This window comes from Macaca fascicularis, chromosome 15 (assembly GCF_037993035.2).
Source record: "Macaca fascicularis isolate 582-1 chromosome 15, T2T-MFA8v1.1".
Classification (NCBI taxonomy): Eukaryota; Metazoa; Chordata; class Mammalia; order Primates; family Cercopithecidae; genus Macaca; species Macaca fascicularis.
In genome coordinates, this window is record NC_088389.1 from 2,517,421 (window position 1) to 2,536,007 (window position 18,587).

The following is an 18,587-nucleotide window of genomic DNA, read 5'->3' on the forward strand; positions in this document are numbered from 1 at the left end:
AAGTCTGTCCTGAGTTAGAAACTAGTATCTACGGGCCAGGCCCAGTGGCTCACGCCTGGAATCCCAGCACTTTGGGAGGCCGCAGTGGGCGGATCACAAGGTCAGGAATTTGAGACCAGCCTGGCCAACATGGTGAAACCCCGTCTCTACTAAAAACACAAAAAATTAGCTGGGCGTGGTGGCAGGCGCCTGTAGTCCCAGCTACTCAGGAGGCTGAGGCAGGAGAATGGCGTGAACCCAGAAGGCGGAGCTGGTGCTGTGGATGATCAGATTAGTTAGCAAGGATGGGAAGAGTAAAGGGACTGCTTATACTGAGGTTAAGACAGAAGCTGATGCAGAGAAAACTTCTGAAGAAACGCAGGGAACAGAGATTGATGGCCGATCTATTTCCCTGCGCTATGATGGAGAGAAAGGTCAGAATCGAGACTCTACAGTGATGGAGAGCACAGCGCTTGGAGTGGTGAATCAGAAACTCTGGTTTAAGCAACCTCTCCTACAGTGCAACAGAAGACACTCTTCAGGAAGTATCTGAGAAGACAGCTTTTATGAAAATGCCTCAGAACCAAAACAGCAAATCTAAAGGGTGTGCTTGCATTGATAGAGTCTGCTTCATTTGAAGATGATAAAGAAGCTTTACATTCCTATAATAAAAGGGAAATTGGGGGCAGAGCAAACAGGCTGGAGTTGCAAGGATCACCTACTGCCAGAAGCCGGCCATCTAAAACTGTCTGTCAAAGGTCTGAAGAGACTTCAGTCATTCGACAGCTTTGTTGGGCAAGGGTAGTCACCAACTAGGAAACCGGATGCTCCAAAGGCTTTGGCTCTATAAATGTCAACAGTGAGGAGGATGCCAAAGCTGCCAAGGAGGCCACGGAAGATGGTGAAATTGAGGGAAGCAAAGGTAACTTGGACTAGGCCAAACCTAAGGGCAAAGGTGGCTTTGGGGGTTGTGATGGAGCTAGAGGAGGCTTTGGAGGATGAGGTAGGGGCAGAAGCCGGGAAGGCTTTGGAGGGCGAGGCAGCTTCTGAGGACGCAGAGGTGACCACAAGCCACAAAGAAAGAAGACAAAGTTTGAACAGCTTCTGTCCCTCTGTCTTTCCCCCTCCCATTTGAAAGAAAGGATGCTGGGGTTTTTACTCTGTTACCTGATCAGTGACAGAGCCTTCTGAGGACATTCCAAGACAGTCTACAGTCCTGTGGTCTCCTTGGAAATTCGTACAGATAACATTTCAAGGGTAATACTTTCCATGTTGGTTTTGACTGGATATTCATATAAACTTTTTTTTTTTTTTTTTTTTTGAGACGGAGTCTTGCTCTGTCGCCCAGGCTGGAGTGCAGTGGCCGGATCTCAGCTCACTGCAAGCTCCGCCTCCCGGGTTCACGCCATTCTCCTGCCTCAGCCTCCCGAGTAGCTGGGACTACAGGCGCCCGCCACCTCGCCCAGCTAATTTTTTGTATTTTTTAGTAGAGACGGGGTTTCACCGTATTAGCCAGCATGGTCTCAATCTCCTGACCTCGTGATCCGCCCATCTCAGCCTCCCAAAGTGCTGGGATTACAGGCTTGAGCCACCGCGCCCGGCCTTCTTTTTGTTTTTTAAGACGAAGTCCCACTCTGTCGCCCAGGCTGGAGTGCAGTGGTGCAATCTTCACTCACGGCAATCTCCGCCTCCCGGGTTCAAGTGATTCTCCTGCCTCAGTCTCCCGAGTAGCTGGAGATTACAGGCATGCGCCACCACGCCCGGCTAATTTTGTATTTTTAGTAGAGATGAGTTTCACCATGTTGGCCAGGCTGGTCTTGAACTCCTGACCTCATGTAATCCGCCTGCCTCAGCCTCCCAAAGCGCTGGGATTACAGGTGTGAGCCACCGCGCTCGGCCTGCTAAGTCCCATTTCTAAATTTGCACCAATGTCTACTTGGAGAGGACTCTGGCTTTCGAGCTCCTGGGCCCGGCCGGTATCAGAGTTGCGCAATAATGCTCACTCAGGAGCAACACCACAGAAAAATTCTGCACCAAATAAGCTGATCTTTTGTGTTCAATCACAGTAGAAAGGGACAGACCAATTCAGGCAACAATCTTTCTTCCAAATAATTTCAAATAATTTTCCAAATAATTTTATATGCAAATAATTTCAAAATTGTGTAAACCAAAATTAAAATCCCAAGGCCTGCCAACCATCTGAATGGACTTCCTCTTCTAGGCCAGGGCCATCCAAATTTCATCTGAAAGACTGGTTCAGGCCATTATGGGAAGAGGGGAGTCAGACACGCCTCATTATGGCCTCCTCCCTTCTGGAATTCAGGAAAAGCTCACCAGCATTTAACATCAACGCTGACTGTAAGTCTGATAAGAAACATAATCTGGCCGGGCGCAGAGGCTCACACTTGTAATCCCAGCACTTTGGGAGGCCAGGGGGTTCAGATTGCTTGAGCAGAGGAGTTTGAGCCTAGCTGGGCAATGTGGTGAAACCCTGTCTCTCTAAAAAATACCAAAACTAGCTAGGTGCGACGGTGCAAATTTTTTTTTTTTTTTTTTTGAGACGGAGTCTCGCTGTGTCTCCCAGGCTGGAGTGCAGTGGCGTGATCTCGGCTCACTGCAAGCTCCGCCTCCCGGGTTCACGCCATTCTCCGGCCTCAGCCTCCCAAGTAGCTGAGACTACAGGCGCCCGCCACCACGCCCGGCTAGTTTTTTGTATTTTTAGTAGAGACGGGGTTTCACCATGTTAGCCAGGATAGTCTCGATCTCCTGACCTCGTGATCCACCTGCCTCGGCCTCCCAAAGTGCTGGGATTACAGGCTTGAGCCACCGCGCCCGGCCTTTTTTTTTTTTTTTTGAGACAGGGTCTAACTCGGTCACCCAGACTGGAGTGCAGTGGCGTAATCTCGGCTTGCTATAACCTCCGCCTCTTGGGCTCAAGCGATTCTCCCGCCTCAGCCTCCTGAGTAGCTGGGATTACAGGCACCCACCATCACCCCCGGTTAATTTTTATAGTTTTAGTAGAGACGGGGTTTCGACATGTTGGCCAGGCTGGTCTTGAACTCCTGACCTCAGGTAGTCCACCTGCCTCGGCCTCCTAATGTGCTGAAATTACAGGCGTGAGCCACTGCGCCCAGCAAAAAAAAATTTTTTTAAACCTACCTCTGACCTGGAGGCCCCCACTTCAAGTTGTCCCGCCTTTGTGGACCAAATCATTGTATATCTTAAATGTATTTGATCAATGCCTCACATCTAAAATGCATAAAACCAAGCTGTGCCCTCCAACGTGGGCACATGTCCTCAGGGTCACCTGAGGGCTGTGTCATGGGCCATGGTCACTCATGTGCGGCTCAAAAATAAATCTCTTCAAATATTAGACAGAGTTTGACTTTTTTTTTTAATCAACTATAGCCCAATGTCTCATTCGAGTTTTCATTCTAAAACCGATGGGTGTCCTGGGCCTCTGCCGGGCCGCTAGTGACTCTGAGCAAACGCAGGGCCCAGGAGGAGGGCCCAGACTCCTGGAAACCAGCAGCAGTTCCTGGAAACTCTCATCCCTAAAAACCCTCATCTCTGTCTTGGTCACACTGCTGGTCTGTTACCCTCTGTAAAATATTTGAGAAAATAAATATTAGAAGGCCAGGCGCGGTGGCTCACGCCTATAATCCCAGCACTTTGGGAGGCCGAGGCAGGAGGATCACGAGGTCAGGAAATCAAGACCATCCTGGCTAACACGGTGAAACCCCGTCTCTACTAAAAATACAAAAAATTAGCCGGGCAAGGTGGTGGCGCCTGTAGTCCCAGCTACTCGGGAGGCTGGGGCAGGAGAATGGCATGAACCCGGGAGGCGGAGCTTGCAGTGAGCCGAGATCACACCACTGCACTCCAGCCTGGGCGACAGAGCGAGACTCCGTCTCAAAAAAAAAAAAAGAGATAAGAAAATAAATACTAGACACTTTCTATTTTAACACAGAAACTCAAAAGTTAAAAAACTGCATATTATTCAACTATAAAAACGACATCTTTCTAAAATGTAATTTAGGTACAAATCCGAATTTCTCTCAGTCTCACCACCTTTCATTCAGTTCTAGGAGATCATAACCTGTCCTCCAAGTACTGGAGACTGGCTTTTCTCCTCTGGAAGGACCCTATTGCCCTTTTTAGTCACACTCGCAGGGGTGGTCCTGGTGCGTAAGGTGGACCTCGCCCAGGACCCTTGGGGAGCCTTTTCAGAAGGTGAACAGTTTCCAGGTCCAGGCCTAATTTCCCAGGGACTAATACTGAGCTTAGCCAATATTATAAGCAATAAAATTAAATAAAGGATCCAAATGCAGAGTCTAAAGACTTGCGTAAACTCAGTATTTTAACTCAATATTCTCTTCTCCGAATGCCAGATATACATAAAGTTTCAATTATAACACATTTAAAATGAGCTTTTATTTTTATTCAAAATGTACCGCTTTATTTTCCTTACCACACAGCAGAGCACTAAGCAGGTTCCAGTCACGTGACTTCTTCAGCGAGCCCCCAGGCTTCCACAGGAGTCCGGGAGCTCCGGCCAGAGGAATCCTGAGATTGCAAATAGTCAAGCCTTCTCCCCAGCCACAAGTTCCTTTGATGCTTGGGTTACTGAACACAAACACAATGGATAATTTGTCTTCAACATAATCCATTTCTGTTCCTAAACGTGTTAGCTGCGCTTTCTTTCCGATGAGCACTCTGACTCCAATTTGAACTTCATCAAAATGTCCTTTGTCTTCGTATGCTCTAGAGTATAAGAAAGGCCAATACGGCCCCTGGTTCGGACACGAACTTTTTTTTTTAATTTTTTTTTTTTGTATCTTTAGTAGAGACGGGGTTTCACTATGTTGGCTAAGCTAGTCTCGAACTCCTGACCTCGTGATCCGCCCGCCTCGGCCTCCCAAAGTGCTGGGATTACAGGCATGAGCCACCATGCCCGGCCCGGACACCAACTTTCATACCTAGATGCTCAGACTTATCTTTAAGAAGTTGTTTTATCTTGCTTACTGCTGAAGGTGTCAGGGTGAGGGCGGCCCAAGTGGTCTGCAGCTTCCTCTTGCTCACAGGCCAGACGGTGGCCGGGACTAAGGAAGGCGACATCTTCACTGTCCTCCTGGACTAGCTCCAGTCCAGTCCCTACGGCCAAGAACTATGGCCCATCTCCGTGGACACGGCAGGCGAATTCATGAACTTGTTTTTAAACCTGCACAAGAGTCTTTCTGATTATTAGTTCTTAAAATCGTATATTACCATAGAAACATCGCGCAGACTATAAGGCTCCCCTTAAGGTGACCAAAAAACTGGACAGGCGTAGCGTCCTAATATCAGAAACATACGGAAATGGCTAAGAGGGAAACAATGCCAAAGCAGGGAACCACATAAAACCGTTTAAAAACTACTGGGAAAGAGCCTGCAAAACGGAAAAACTCAAAAGAGGTCGAGGACAATTTACATAATTTATAACAAAGGAATGGAGCGTCCCAGGCGCTCAGGAGTCCGTAAATAACTCCTCCTCAGGAGGAATGGGCTGTCTCCTACAATCGCAAGTCAGTCCGTGCCTTCTGGAGCTTTTCTAGATACGTCCCTTACAAATGCTTCTTTAAAAAAAACAAACAAAAAGACGAGAATGTGTGGCGTAGCTAATATTCTGCCTTCGAACTCAGTAGGAAGTCAACAAAGAAAAATCCCGTTGAAAGCGCCAAGGCCGGCAGGTTTCCCCGCACCTCCTCCAGGTGAGAGGTGCCCGGGGCTGGCCACCGTGGAGCGTCGGGGACGCGGCGCCCCGGGTCGGCGGGCCCTGCTTGGCGTTATGTAATCACCCCCGGGCCGGCAGCCGGGCCAATCCCGGCACCGCCGACCCGCTCCACTGCACAGCGCGGCGGGAGCGACACGCGGCAGGCGAACGCGGTTGGGAAACGACCCCCGGCTCCGGTGATGCGAGGACCCAGCCCCGGCCCGGCCTCTCCTAGCGTCCCCTGGCCCGCGCCCCAGCTCCCGGAGCGCCCGGCGGGTCCAGCGCACCCCACAACCGGCAAGCAGGCGAGACCGACAGCCACCACCGCGCGGCGCTCCGGGCAGGGCCTGGGCTCGCAGACCCGCGCGGCGCTCCCGCGCCCACCCCGGCCCGCCGCACTCACTGTTGTACTGCACCCCCTTGGCGAAGCGCCTCTGCAACGCCTGGTTCATGGACTGCAGCCCGGCGGGGATGTTCTTGTCCCGGCCCGGGGCCTGCTCCGACCCCACTAGCTTCTTCAGGGCGGAAAACATCTTCCCGCTTGGACGTCCCAGCCCGGGCGCGGCCGGCGAGCTCAGCGGCGGCGGGGAAGGGGTGCGACTCGCACCATCTCCCGGCGGCCCCGGTCCCCCCGGAGGCCGGAGCCGGCGCGGTCAGAGACCGGGGCGCAGCCTCGAGCGGTGACTCGGGAACCTCAGCGGCTGCTGCTCCGCTCGGGCCCCCGCGGCCTCCGGCGCGGCCGCTCTCCAGGCGTCAGCGCCGCCATCTTGGCGCCGGCTCGGCGGGACGCGAGGGGCGCGCGGCTACAGGGCGTCGCGAGGGCCATGGGGCGCGGCGCCCGCGGCCGGCGCATGCGCAGGCCGTTCTGGCGCGCAGTTCCCGGCCCGGGCCGCCTCCCCGCTTAGAACTTCTCCGAGAATCCTGCGTGCCCGGTGCTCCTCTCCGAGAGCCCGGTCGCCCCAGCGTCCGCAGCAGTCCTGGAAAAATGTTTATTTGTGTAACAAAGCAGGGAGCGGGGCGGCGGGGCTACTTCTTCTTCTTCTTGGCCGCCTTGAGCTTCGCCTCGATCAGCCGCTGCGCCTGCTTCTTGATCTCGGCGCGCGAAGGGACGTAGCTGTGGTCCACGTCGGCGAACTGGAAGGTGTCTGCGGGCGGAGGCAGCGGCTCGCACCCGGGGCTAGCCCACCCAGGCACAGCCGCCCGACCCGCCTATCACCCCCGCCCTCTACAGACCCGAGCCAGGTGCCTTGCCCCAGGGACAGCCCCAGTGTGCCGGGAGGACTCAGCCCAGCCCATCCTCAGCGGCTCACACTGCCCTGCTTAGCCTTTCCCGCGGAAACCCCAGTGGAGGCTCTGGCCCAGGCCTTCCCCGCCCTCCTCCCTGCTCCAGCCCTGGTGCCTCTCCTGCGGGCCTGTCTGGCATGTCATGCCTCCTCCTTTCGGAGAAATTAATAAGGTATTTCAGTGGCTTTAGCCTCCCCATGGCATCACTAAGTCACCTCCATCAATTGAAGTCCTGCAGCTACAACTGATGCACCCTGTAGCCCCGCTGTGCCTCCAGGATATCCCGGTGGGATGGGAGTCAGCGCCACCCCCACCTCTGTTCCAGCCACCCGCCTGCAGCCCGAGCCCCAGCTCCGGAGCCTGTACCGATCATATCCTCCTCGCGGTCCTCAAAGCTGATCCTGGTGTTGTACTTCTCCTTCAGAGTCGAGGACTCCAGGGCATTCCTCACCTTTGTGTCACCCTGCAGGGCAAAGCCCCCTTCAGCCGTGCAGACACTGTGAACGGGGGGCTGTCAGCTTTGAGGGGATGTGGGCTGTGCAGGTTCCTCCCAGCCCGGGGCTACCTCCTCGGTCCTGGACATCGTCTGCACTCTGTCAGCCAGGTATGTGAGCTTCCCCTCGCAGTACGCCAGCTTGCTGTTCAAATCGAGGGTGTCGGAGGGCACTTCTTCTTTCTGTAGGCCGGGAGGAGGGTCTCATCTCCCCTCTGGCCCTGCCCAGGGACCCCATGTGTGGCAGCTCCGCCTCACTCCCGGTACCTGGGTTGCAGGCAAGGTGATGCCCATTAGCCGGACATAGAGGTTGTCGATGCCCGTCTGGATGGTTAGCAGCAGCTTCTGGCCCTTGGTCATGTTGCTCTGCGCGAGCTGGAGCCTCTCTTCTTCCTCTTTTAACATGTCTGTCATCTTCTTCTCAATGGACTTGAAGCTGCAGAAGGCAATAGGGACACAGCAGTGAGGGGCACAGGCCCGAGGGCCATGGTGGGCCACCCAGGAGCCCGGTCTTGAGTTGGGTTCCGTGTTAGAGTCAGGGACTCAGAAGCTCAGGTGTGTGCAAGTCCCCCGGCCCCTCTGTGGGACACACAGGCTTGTTGGCAGTGGGTACACTCCCAGCTCCCAGCCTGGCTGCAGCCCAGGGGCCTTCATGAGACCATGGTGGGTGACCCACAGCCCCGGAAGCCCGGGGCACCTGATGGAGCTAGGCTGCTGGCGGAACTTGAGCACAGCCTCCTCCAGCTCCAGCTGCTTCACCAGGGCCTTCAGCTGCAGCCGCCGCTCCTCACAGTCCTCCATCTGCAGCTCCAGGTTCTCCTCCGTGTTCCTCTGGGCCAGGAAGCGGCCAGCGATGTCCTGGCCATTCCAGGGGAGAGACAAGCAGGTGTGGGCCAGGAAGGTGGGCAGAGGGGGCTTCACAGAACTGGTTTCTTCTGGGCCCCTCCCAGAGGCTAGTGCACTTTCTTTTTTTTTTTTTTTTGAGACAGAGTCTCACTCAGTCGCCCAGGCTGGAGTGAAGTGGCGCTATCTCGGCTCACTGCAAGCTCCGCCTCCCGGGTTTACGCCATTCTCTCGCCTCAGCCTCCCGAGTAGCTGGGACTAGAGGTGCCCGCCACCGCGCCCGGCTAATTTTTTGTATTTTTAGTAGAGACGGGGTTTCACCGTGTTAGCCAGGATGGTCTTGATCTCCTGACCTCGTGATCCGCCCGTCTCGGCCTCCCAAAGTGCTGGGATTACAGGCTTGAGCCACCGTGCCCGGCCAAGTGCACTTTCTCTGCACTCATTCACAAGTGTGATCACAGCTCACTGCAGCCTCAACCTCCCAGACTCAAGCGACCCTCCCACCTCAGCCTTCTGAGTAGCTGGGACCACAGGTGTGCACTACCACACTCAGCAGGGGTGAAACGCTTTGTGGGTGTCATTGCACACGACCCTCATGGCAGGCAGAGAGAGTAGATAACCCCGTGTAGAGATAAGGGGATCATCACTGAGGGGCACTGTGTCACTCGAGTCACTTGTCTGACAGTGGACAAGCTTGTGTCAGGGCAGTGGCTGGGAACTCAAGGCCTGATAATAATAAATGCAGATGGGATTAAGATAAAAGAATTTGGGGCGGCCGAGGGAGCTGCCACTTTGTGTGTCCATTCCAGAGCAACTGCAGACCCCAGCCCAGCTCAGCCACCCTCCTGCCATGCTCCGGGAGCGCCAGGGGCATTACCCAGATGTGAGAGGCTCAGCCACCCTCCTGCCATGCCCTGGGAGTGCCAGGGAGCATTACCCAGATGTGAGAGGCTCAGCCACCCTCCTGCCATGCTCCGGGAGCGCCAGGGGCATTACCCAGATGTGAGAGGCTCAGCCACCCTCCTGCCATGCCCTGGGAGTGCCAGGGAGCATTACCCAGATGTGAGAGGCTCAGCCACCCTCCTGCCATGCTCCGGGAGCGCCAGGGGCATTACCCAGACGTGAGAGCACCGTACAGCGCTCTTGACCTTCTCCACCACAGCAGTCACGCCCGCCTGGTATTCCATTTCCGCTGTGGAGGTCTCTTGTTTCCTTACTGGCAGAGCAGAGGGGAGGGGCAGTCAGCATGCAGGGATGGCTCAGGGGCTCTGTGTAAGACCACCGGACACCTCTGTACCTGCCCAGCTGTTGCGGAGGCCACCCAAGGCACAGGCGTCCTTCAGAGGTGCCTGCTCCCCCATCTGCTCCCTCCTCAGTCCAGCCCTGCAGGGACCCCCCAGGCAGCCCCAGAGCAGAGGCGGACCTGAAATAGCGTGGCACTGTGGGCCCAGTGGTACCTCTCAGAGGCAGCTTAGGGGTCAGGTTGCTCATCCTCTGCCGTCACTGGGGGCTGGGCCCTTGGGTGCTGGGGCCAGCATCTCTGAGGCCACATTTGGCTGCAGGCTCTCAGCCTCTCGGGGGAGAGGCAGGGACCTGTCCTTCCCTTCACCCTGGCGACTGCATGTCACACCTGGCCTCAGGCTGACCTGATCCGTTGGCCCGAGCCAGTGCCGACCTCTCCTTGGGACCCTGGGTGGGGGGCAGGTGGGGAGCTGAGCGCTTACATTTCAAGGTCTCCATGCTCATCAGGTGGGAGGGGAAGTCCAAATCCATCTGGCCCTGATGGGAGGTGGGAGCGGGGAAGGGATGAGACATCCTTGGCAGGGAGTGGGCCCAAGTGGTGGCCCTGAGCCTGTGTCCACCCCGCTGTTGTGGGGATGGGCAGCTGGCTGGGCCCTGGCCTGGGGCTCACCCGGCGGTACTTCTCGCTGGTCTCCTTCGTGTGGATCTTGTCGATCAGCTTCTTCTGCTGGTTGAGCCGGTTCTCCCTCGCCCTGCGCTCCTCGATGAAGGACGCCTCCCTTTGCCTCATGTTCCTCTGGGGACACGTGGGTGGGCACAGGGTTGGGGAGCTGTCTCAACAAGGCCCCTCATGGCACTAAAGTCAGTGGGCAGTTGGCCATCCTCACCTTACTAGACTTCAGAACTGCATCCCCGGCCACTGGCCACACCGTCTTCCTAAACCACTCATGCCCATGCCCGTGGCCCCTCCGCTCAGGACCCTCCTTGCCCATGCCTCTCAGAGCATGTGCCAGCCCAGACACTCTGCTGCCCTCCAGCCCCTGGCCCCCAGCTGCCTCCTGGCCAGGTCCACGTAGAACTCCCAGAAGTGGATTCAGCCTGCCTGAAAACAAATTCATCCTCTTCCCCAAAACCTGGCCTCTTCCAGCATGCCCTTGAGTAGCTAAAACCACCATTTGTCCACCCCGCTCATGCATCCCAGACACTGCTCTCACCCTCGCCACTCAACGTTGCCAGTGCTTAGTGGGGTTACCTCTTGAGGACTTCTTGGCTCCGTCACTCCTGGCCACCCCTTCACCACCCCCGGCCTGCCTAGGTGGTCAACGCTTCCGCCCTGGCACCTTCCAGTCCCCGCAGCCTGAGCGCACCCTTTCTGAAGCACAGACCTGGGCACATCTTCCCTCCACCTCCTCCCAGGGCTCCAGGTCAGTCCTTGGGCCCCCGGCCCAGCCGCCTCCATGGACTCCTGGGGCCTGTGCCTCTGCAGCCTTCACTGCCCTGGCCACACACTGCTGCCTGTATCACGCCCCTCCCGGCCCAGGGCCTTTGCCCAAGTTGTACCTCCTCCTCCCTAGCCCTGGCCACCCCCGACCTTTGTGGGTTCACTCCCTCAGCCCAGCTCGAGCACTGCCTCCCTGGAAAGCCATCTGCCACCCCACCTCTGCCAAGCTGGCTTGGGGCTGTGTGGCATTTCTTCATGGACTACTGGATGAGTGCCACCCACTTCAGGAGGACGGGGCCTGCCTGTCCCGGTCCCTGCTGTATATCCAGAGCCTTGCAGGGGCCTTGGCACCCACTGGGTGAATGGGTGACCCCCGCCTTGGCCTGGCCAATTCTCCCTCTTCTCTACTTCATGGCTCCTGTGCCTGGTGGAACCTGCTCTGTCCAGTGGGTGAGCAGAGCAGGCTGTCCGGGCTGGCCACTGGATCCTTCCAGGGATTGTAGACAGTGTGGGCATGGGGGTCTCCTGAGGGACCCTGGCCAGGAAGACACAAGAGAGCCAGCCCTGGAGGGCCCCCAGCCCTGGGCCCTGAGCTCACCTTGACCTCATCCAAAGATGCAAGAGAGCCGGCCCTGGAGGGCCCCCAGCCCTAAGCCCTAAGCTCACCTTGACCTCATCCGTGATCATCATGGCGTCTTGGGACATGATCTTCATATCCGACAGCTCCGCGCAGTAGTTGACCACGAGGTTCTGCAACTTGTCCAGCTCGATGGGGTATCCTGCCAGCACCTGTGTTAAATGAGGTTCTCTTGTGGCCCCCAGAGTGGGCTGCAGTTGTCCCCAGCTTTCATCTCCAGACTAAGAGCCCTCAGAACAGTGATAGGTTCTGCTCTGTGGCCCTGGTCACCTCCTCCACTCCCCGCTGGGCACAAAGCTGATGAAAGGAAGTGTTTCACAGGGAGTGGGCAGTGCTGGGCTGGTGAACTCTTCCACCACCTAGGGTCCAGCAACCCAGAGACACTGAAAGTTTGTGATGAAATGATCTGCAGAAAAGGCTGACTCCGAAACCCAGGGAGGTTTGGGGCAGCTTTGCTTTGAAGTGAAGCAGAGGGGCTCAAGACGTGGGCTCGGGGTCAGAGAGGATTCGAGGCCAACGCAGCTTCCAACCAGCTAGCTTGGCTGTGTGACACTGGGAAAGTTACTTAACCTCTCTGAGTGTCTCCATTTGTAAGATGATGGCTCATTCAGAAGGTTGTCGTCAGGATGAATTGAGAGTGTGAAAGGATGGCCGGGCGCGGTGGCTCAAGCCTGTAATCCCAGCACTTTGGGAGGCCGAAATGGGTGGATCACAAGGTCAGGAGATCGAGACCATCCTGGCTAACCCGGTGAAACCCCGTAAACCCGGGAGGCGGAGCTTGCAGTGAGCTGAGATCCAGCCACTGCACTCCAGCCTGGGCGACAGAGCGAGACTCCGTCTCAAAAAAAAAAAAAAAAAAGTGTGAAAGGAATTATTTAGCCCAGAACCAGGTACATATGTGCTCAGGATGGCTTTGCTATAGTATTTTGTTTTCAGTAACTACAAGTATAGGTCGGGCGCAGTGGCTCACCCCGTAGTCTCAACACTGGGAGGCCGAGGCAGGCGGATAATGAGGTCAGAAGTTCAAGACCAGCCTGGCCAACATAGTGAAACCCTGTCTCTACTAAAAATACAAAAAATTAGCTGGGCGTGGTAGTGGGTACCTGTAATCCTAGCTACTCAGGAGGCTGAGGCAGGAGAATCGCTTGAACCCGGGAGGCGGAGGTTGCAGTGAGCCGAGATCGCACCACTGCATACCAGCTGGGGCAACAGTGTGAAACTCCATCTCAAAAAAACAAAACCACAAGTGTAGAATCTTCATTTTTAAAAATATGGACGACTATGGGAATTATTGTTTGTTTTTTCCATTGTTCTGAGACTGCGTCTTGCTCTATCACCCAGGCTGGAGGGCAATGGTGCGATCTCGGCTCACAACAACCTCTGCCTCCTGGGTTCAAGTGATTCTTGTGCCTCAGCCTCCTGAGTAGCTGGCATTACAGATGTGCACCACCATGCCTGGCTAATTTTTGTATTTTTAGTAGAGATGGGGTTTCACCATGTTGGCCAGGCTGGTCTCGAACTCCTGACCTCAAGTGATCCACCTGCCTTGGCCTCCCAAAGTGCTGGGATTACAGGCATGAGCCACCATGCCCAGGCCAGGAATAATTATTTTTTAAGTGTGTATGTTCTAAAGAGAAGAAGGCGCTACCTGGGGGAGAGAAAGCACCCAGGTGAAGGAGGGGCATGGACAGGGGTGGGGAGAGGGGTGGGCCCAGGAAGGATAGAGGGGCAGGGCTTCCAGGTGAGCCAATAGGATCAGGGGCCAAGGCAAGAGGGACAAGCAGAGGACGGAGCTGAGAGCCACCTGGACTGGGACCGCAGCAGGAAAGAGCTGCGATGCCACCCCATCCACCACTCTCCTAAAGTGCACTGCTGTCACCTTCCCGGAGCATGGCTCTCCAGAGCGCCCCTTTGCCCAATCTTAGGGTGACGGTGTTTGGGGGGCTTCGCCTGCCCCCCTTTCCAGCTGGCTCTCGGCCCCGTCCACAGGTTGCTCCTCTTGGCATCTCCTGTGCTCTCCTTCCCCATCTACAGTCCATCTGGAGCAGGTTCTGTTTTGTGGCAGCCCGAGGGGCGGTGCTCAGCCTCCCATGAAGGGGGTCTTCCCTCACAATCGGACTGCTGGCTGCCTTTGGCCTCGTCTGCAGGGAGCAGGGCGTGTGGGCTGGCTGGGACGGCAGCAAGCCGTGCTTACAGGCCCAGCGGACCCTCAAAGGTACAAGGACTTTCTGAGGGTGCAGGACCTGTCTCTGACTCTCAGAGGCCCAGGCAATGAGAAAATGACGGGCAAGATACAAACAATACTAAATTATTTAATGCATGCAAGAAAGTCCGAAGAATTACGATACACCCCACGATGTGCTCTTTTGGAATAGCCAAAAATGAAGTTTTAAAAAACGTTTTCCACATGCCTTGGCGTCCTGCGTAGCCGGTGCTCCAGCAGAGCTCCCTCTCTGGCGGGTGCGGGGTGGCTCCGCCCCAGGACGCTCCCGCCCCTCCCAGATCCCAGCCCCAGACCCCCGCCCTCCCCGGGCCGCTGGGCTCACTGTCTTCAGATAATCCAGCAGGTCCAAATACAGCAGGTGGATGTTCTGGCTGGTGATGATCTTGATCATTGTCTTCTCGATGTTGTTCTCCAGCTGGCGGATGATCTGGGGCAGACCGAGGGCGCAGTGAGAGGGCGTGGGGACCGGCCGCCCGATGGTGTCGGGGCTGGGTTTTCTCCGGAGGGGGTCGTGCTCTCTTAGCCCCGCCCCTCCATTGAGCCCTCCCCAGTGGACCCGCCCCTCCCGCGAGTCCCGCCCCCCGGTGGCTCCGCCCCTCCCGTGAGCCCGGCCCCAGTGGACCCCGCCCCGCCCTCCCAGCCCCGCCTTTCCACCTGCAGCAGCCGCAGCTCCTCCTTGCTGGCGTCCGGCTGGCTCCGCAGGCTGGCCAGCTCCAGCTGCATGCTCTCCAGCTTCTGCCCGCGCCGCCGCACCAGGTGGATCAGTAGGTTGTGCGTGTTCACGCGGTCGAAGACGTACTTGCGCAGCTTCTCCCGCGCCACCTGGGTCGGGAAGGGCACCGCCCGCTCGCGGTTGCGCAGGGGGCCGCCATGGAGCTCGCCAGCAGGCGGGCGGATGGAGGCTCATGGCAACCCCCACAGGGACCCTGGGGCTGGGCACCTGCTCCGTCCCTTGTCGGCTCCGCAACATCTAGTGGGCGGGGTGCGCTGGCAGGGGTGGGGAGGGTTGGGTCTCGAGGCCCCTCCTGCCTGGTTACCTCCATGGTACTGCGGCAGTGCGCCAGTCGCAAAGGCAAGTTTTTCCCGCAGGCCTTGGAGATGGTCCACTGGTCATACTGCGGAGCGGCGGCGGCTGAGCTAGGACGGGCCCTTTGCTCACCCGCAGCCGCTGGCCCCTCCAGGCATTCTCCCCAGGGCCTCTTGTATCCCATGCTAGCCCAGTAGCGAGACCCCTGCTCTCACGAGGAGCAGAGAGCCGCGGGACTCCATCCTGGCCATCCAAGTTCGGAGGCGACGTGGTGGGAGGGTATGCAGAGGAGGGCCCAGGTGTCCCCTAGCTGGCCAGAGAGCCAGAGGGGGCCCCTGCTGCAGGATGTGGGCTCACAGAAGCCAAGCCCTCCGGAGTGGGTGATGGGGAACCTGCCCATCGGATGCTGGGGTGACTGGAGCCCAGGACACAGGTCCTAGCAGAGCCCCTCCTCACATGCCCCCTGGATCCAGAAAGATTGGGGTGGGGGCGAGAGGAGGTGCCCGCCCTCCGAGTGTGTGTGTCCTTAGCTCCTGCCCTGCTCCCCAGGCAGAGGGGAGGGGCGGCATTTGTGCACCTTCTTGGCCAAAGCCCAGTCCTGGGCCCCGCGGCGGATGTTGCTGCGCAGGAGAGCCAGCGTGGCCTTGTTCTGGTCCGTATTCTCTTTCATCCCCTGGATCTGGAGTGCCCGACACTGCTCTGTGGGCAGGTAGAGGGGACACAGTGGCCAGGATTGGGCCAAGGGCCTGGCCTGAAATCCCCCCGGGGAGGCTCGCATCAGGGAGGCCCCAGGGTCCAGGGGGACGCCACCTCAACGGCCAAGATCCCTCCTCCCTCCCTGTCCTGGGGGACACCGCTCCACTGCCCAGCAGCAGCTGTCTGAAGGGCTCTCAGTGGACAGGTGCGGGGAGGTGGACAAGTGGGGAGGGTGAGGCAAAGGAGAGGGATGGCAGGGTCCTCTGGTCCCTTCCGGATCTGCTGCCCATGGAAGTAGGCAGGCGTTTTCCTGTCCCTTCTGGCTTTGGAGCCCGTGTTGCTCTTATGCTCACAAGTCTCCTTGAAGCCCCACTCTCTGATTCAGTCCCTCCATGCAGGTCCCTTTGATCCCTTCTCCCAGCTCTGTCAAGGAGTGGGCAGTAAGGGGTCTGATTGCTCCTCCATGTCCTGGATTGTCCTGGTATTAAAACTAAAAGTCCTAGGCCGGGCGCGGTGGCTCATGCCTGTAATATCAGCACTTTGGGAGGCTGAGGTGGGCGGATCACCTGAGGTCAGGAGTTCAAGACCAGCCTGGCCAACATGGCGAAACCCCATCTCTACTAAAAATACAAAACTAGCTGGGCGTGGTGGTGTATGCCTGTAGTCCTAGCTACTCAGGAGGCTGAGGCAGAATTGTTTGAAACCGGGAGGTGGAGGTTGTAGTGAGCTGAGATTACACTACTGCACACCACCTGGATGACAGAACGAGACTCTGTCTCAAAAAAATAAATAAGCTGGGCATGGTGGCTCATGCCTGTAATCCCAGCATTTTGGGAGGCTGAGGTGGATGGATCACCTGAGGTCAGGAGTTTGAGACCAGCCTGGCCAAGATGGTGAAACCCAGTCTCTACTAAAAACACAAAAATTAGCCGGGCGTGGTGGTGGGCGCCTGTAATCCCAGCTACTTGGGAAGCTGAGGCAGGAGAATCACTTGAACCTGGGAGGCAGAGGTTGCAGTGTGCCGACATTGCACCATTGCACTCCAGCCTGGGCGACAGAGCAAGACTCCATCTCAAAATAAATAAATAAATAAAAATAAAAATACAAAAATTAGCTGAGTGTGGTGACGTATGCCTGATGTCCCAGCTAATCAGGAGGCTGAGCCAGGAGAATCACTTGAACCCAGGAGGGGGAGGTTGCAGTGAGTCAAGATCATGCCACTGCACTCCAGCCTGTGTGACAGAGCGAGACTCCGTCTCCAAACAAAATAAACCCCTAAAAGTGAAGGGGGCCTGCCCCTCCACACCTGCAGGTATTTCCGATCAGGTGGGATGAAGACGGAGAAAAGAAGACACAGACGCCAGGTGTGGTGGCTCACACCTGTAATCCCAGCACTTTGGGAGGCTGAGGTGGGCGGATCACGAGGTCAGGAGATCAAGACCATCCTGGCTAACACGGTGAAACCCCATCTCTCCTAAAACTACAAAAAATTGGCTGGGCGTGGTGGCGGGCACCTGTAGTCCCAGCTACTCGGGAGGCTGAGGCAGGAGAATGGCGTGAACCCGGGAGGCGGAGCTTGCAGTGAGCTGAGATTGCACCACTGCACTCCAGCCTGGGCGACAGAGTGAGACTCCATCTCAAAAAAAGAAAAGAAAAGAAAAGAGACACAGAGACAAAGTATAGAGAAAGAACAGTGGGCCCAGGGGACTGGCACACTCAGCATGCGAGGACCTGCACCAGCCCTGGTCTCTGAGTTCCCTCAGTATTCTCTGATCATTATTTTTACTCTTGGTGAGGGGAGTGTAGCAGGGCAACAGGTGGGGAGAAGGTCAGCAGGGAAACGTGAGCAAAGGAATCTGTATCATGAATAAGTTCAAGGAAAGGTACTGTGCCTGGATATGCACATAGGCCAGATTTATGTTTCACGTTACACAAACATCTCAGTGTAGCAAAGAGTGACAGGGCAATATTACTGCCAGCATATCTCGCCTCTAGCCACAGGGCAGTTTCCTCCTATCTCAGAATAGAACGAATGGGAACGGTCAGCTTTACACCAGACATTCCATTCCCAGGGATGAGCAGAAGACAGAAGCCTTCCTCTTATCTCAACTGCGAAGAGTCCTCCCTGTTCACTCCTCCTCAGTACAGACTCTTTATGGGTGTCGGGCTGGGGGATGGTAAGATCTTTCCTTTCCATATCTCAGGCTGTCTCAGTGGGGGAAACCTTGGACAATACCCAGGCTTTCTTGGGCAGAGGTCCCTGCGGCTTTCCGCAGAGCATTGTGTCCCTGGTTAATGGAGAATGGCGACGACTTTTACCAAGCATACTGCCTGCAAACATATTGTTAACAAGGCATACCCTGCACAGCCCTAAATCCATTAAACTTTGCTTCAATCCAGCACACGTTTCTGTGAGCACAGGGTTGGGGCTAAAGTTACAGATTAACAGCATCTCAAAGCAGAAGAATTTTTCTTAGTAGAGATCAAACTGGAGTTTCTTATGTCGTCCTTTTCTACATAGACACAGTAACAAGCTGGTCTTTCTTTTCCCCACAAAAAGTTGTGCACCCAGAAACCCCCAGATGGGCAAGGGAGACTGGTCACGGTGCAGGCTCACCCTGGAGCCGAGTGATGGTCTTCAGCTCCTGGGTCTGCTCCTCCACGTCTGTCTCGCTGTGCCTCCTCATGGCTGCCCTCAGGCCCCCCCAGGGACCCTGTGTGCCTCAAAGCTTCCCTGGGCTCAGCTGGCTCAGAGCTGCCACTCAGCTTGTCCCCAGAACCTCAGCCCATTATGATGAGAGCCAGGATTCCCAGTGCCTGGGCAACCCTGGAATTGCAGGGCCTCCCTGACCCATTCTGCCCCCAGCCACCTTGGGGTGGCCTCCAGACGTGTGTCCTAATTGAAACGGGTCTCCTGGCAGCTGCTGGAGGTTTAGGAGCTCTGCCGGGCGGATGTGCACCAGCACCCC

At 56.5% G+C, this 18,587-nt stretch overlaps 2 protein-coding genes, 1 long non-coding RNA gene and 1 pseudogene across 18 annotated transcripts in view; 2 read left to right on the top strand and 2 right to left on the bottom strand.

Annotated features, from left to right (window-relative positions):
• RABL6 (RAB, member RAS oncogene family like 6) overlaps window positions 1-6,514 on the bottom strand; it is a 33,319-nt gene extending 26,805 nt beyond the window's left edge. For 8 of the 15 annotated variants that reach the window (XM_074015978.1, XM_065529805.2, XM_074015974.1 and 5 more), the window contains exons 1-2: window positions 5,005-5,786; window positions 4,451-4,743 (exon numbers count right to left, since the gene is read on the bottom strand). In XM_074015978.1, the coding sequence (XP_073872079.1) occupies window positions 4,451-4,649 (199 nt within the window). In that variant the 5' untranslated portion in view covers window positions 4,650-4,743; window positions 5,005-5,786. Of the gene's footprint in view, window positions 1-4,450; window positions 4,744-5,004; window positions 5,787-6,134 lie in introns of those variants that run through there. The other 7 variants (XM_074015980.1, XM_005580389.4, XM_074015975.1 and 4 more) reach the window with 1 other exon arrangement.
• LOC135967570 (nucleolin pseudogene) lies at window positions 263-1,170 on the top strand (annotated as a pseudogene).
• An 82-nt stretch (window positions 6,515-6,596) lies between the features above and the next one.
• Window positions 6,597-7,641, top strand: LOC141408575 (uncharacterized). The gene is made up of 2 exons (XR_012424087.1): window positions 6,597-6,973; window positions 7,485-7,641. It is a non-coding gene; the product is annotated as an uncharacterized lncRNA (long non-coding RNA).
• On the bottom strand, window positions 6,707-18,438 carry CCDC183 (coiled-coil domain containing 183). 2 transcript variants are annotated; one of them, XM_005580384.5, is made up of 14 exons: window positions 18,236-18,438; window positions 15,500-15,621; window positions 14,933-15,010; window positions 14,550-14,717; window positions 14,218-14,322; window positions 11,701-11,823; window positions 10,264-10,389; window positions 10,076-10,130; window positions 9,467-9,567; window positions 8,206-8,366; window positions 7,776-7,944; window positions 7,581-7,691; window positions 7,382-7,478; window positions 6,707-6,876 (listed from the first exon to the last, which is right to left on the bottom strand). In XM_005580384.5, exons 1-14 carry the CDS (start codon window positions 18,303-18,305, stop codon window positions 6,758-6,760), a joined length of 1,605 nt encoding a protein of 534 aa, XP_005580441.1. In that variant the 5' UTR covers window positions 18,306-18,438; the 3' UTR covers window positions 6,707-6,757. The 2 variants fall into 2 exon arrangements, 1 of the variants encoding a protein (XP_005580441.1); XR_012424079.1 differs by lacking the exons at window positions 14,933-15,010; window positions 15,500-15,621; window positions 18,236-18,438 and having other exon boundaries at window positions 7,581-7,653; window positions 14,550-14,863.
• Window positions 18,439-18,587: the final 149 nt, after the last annotated feature.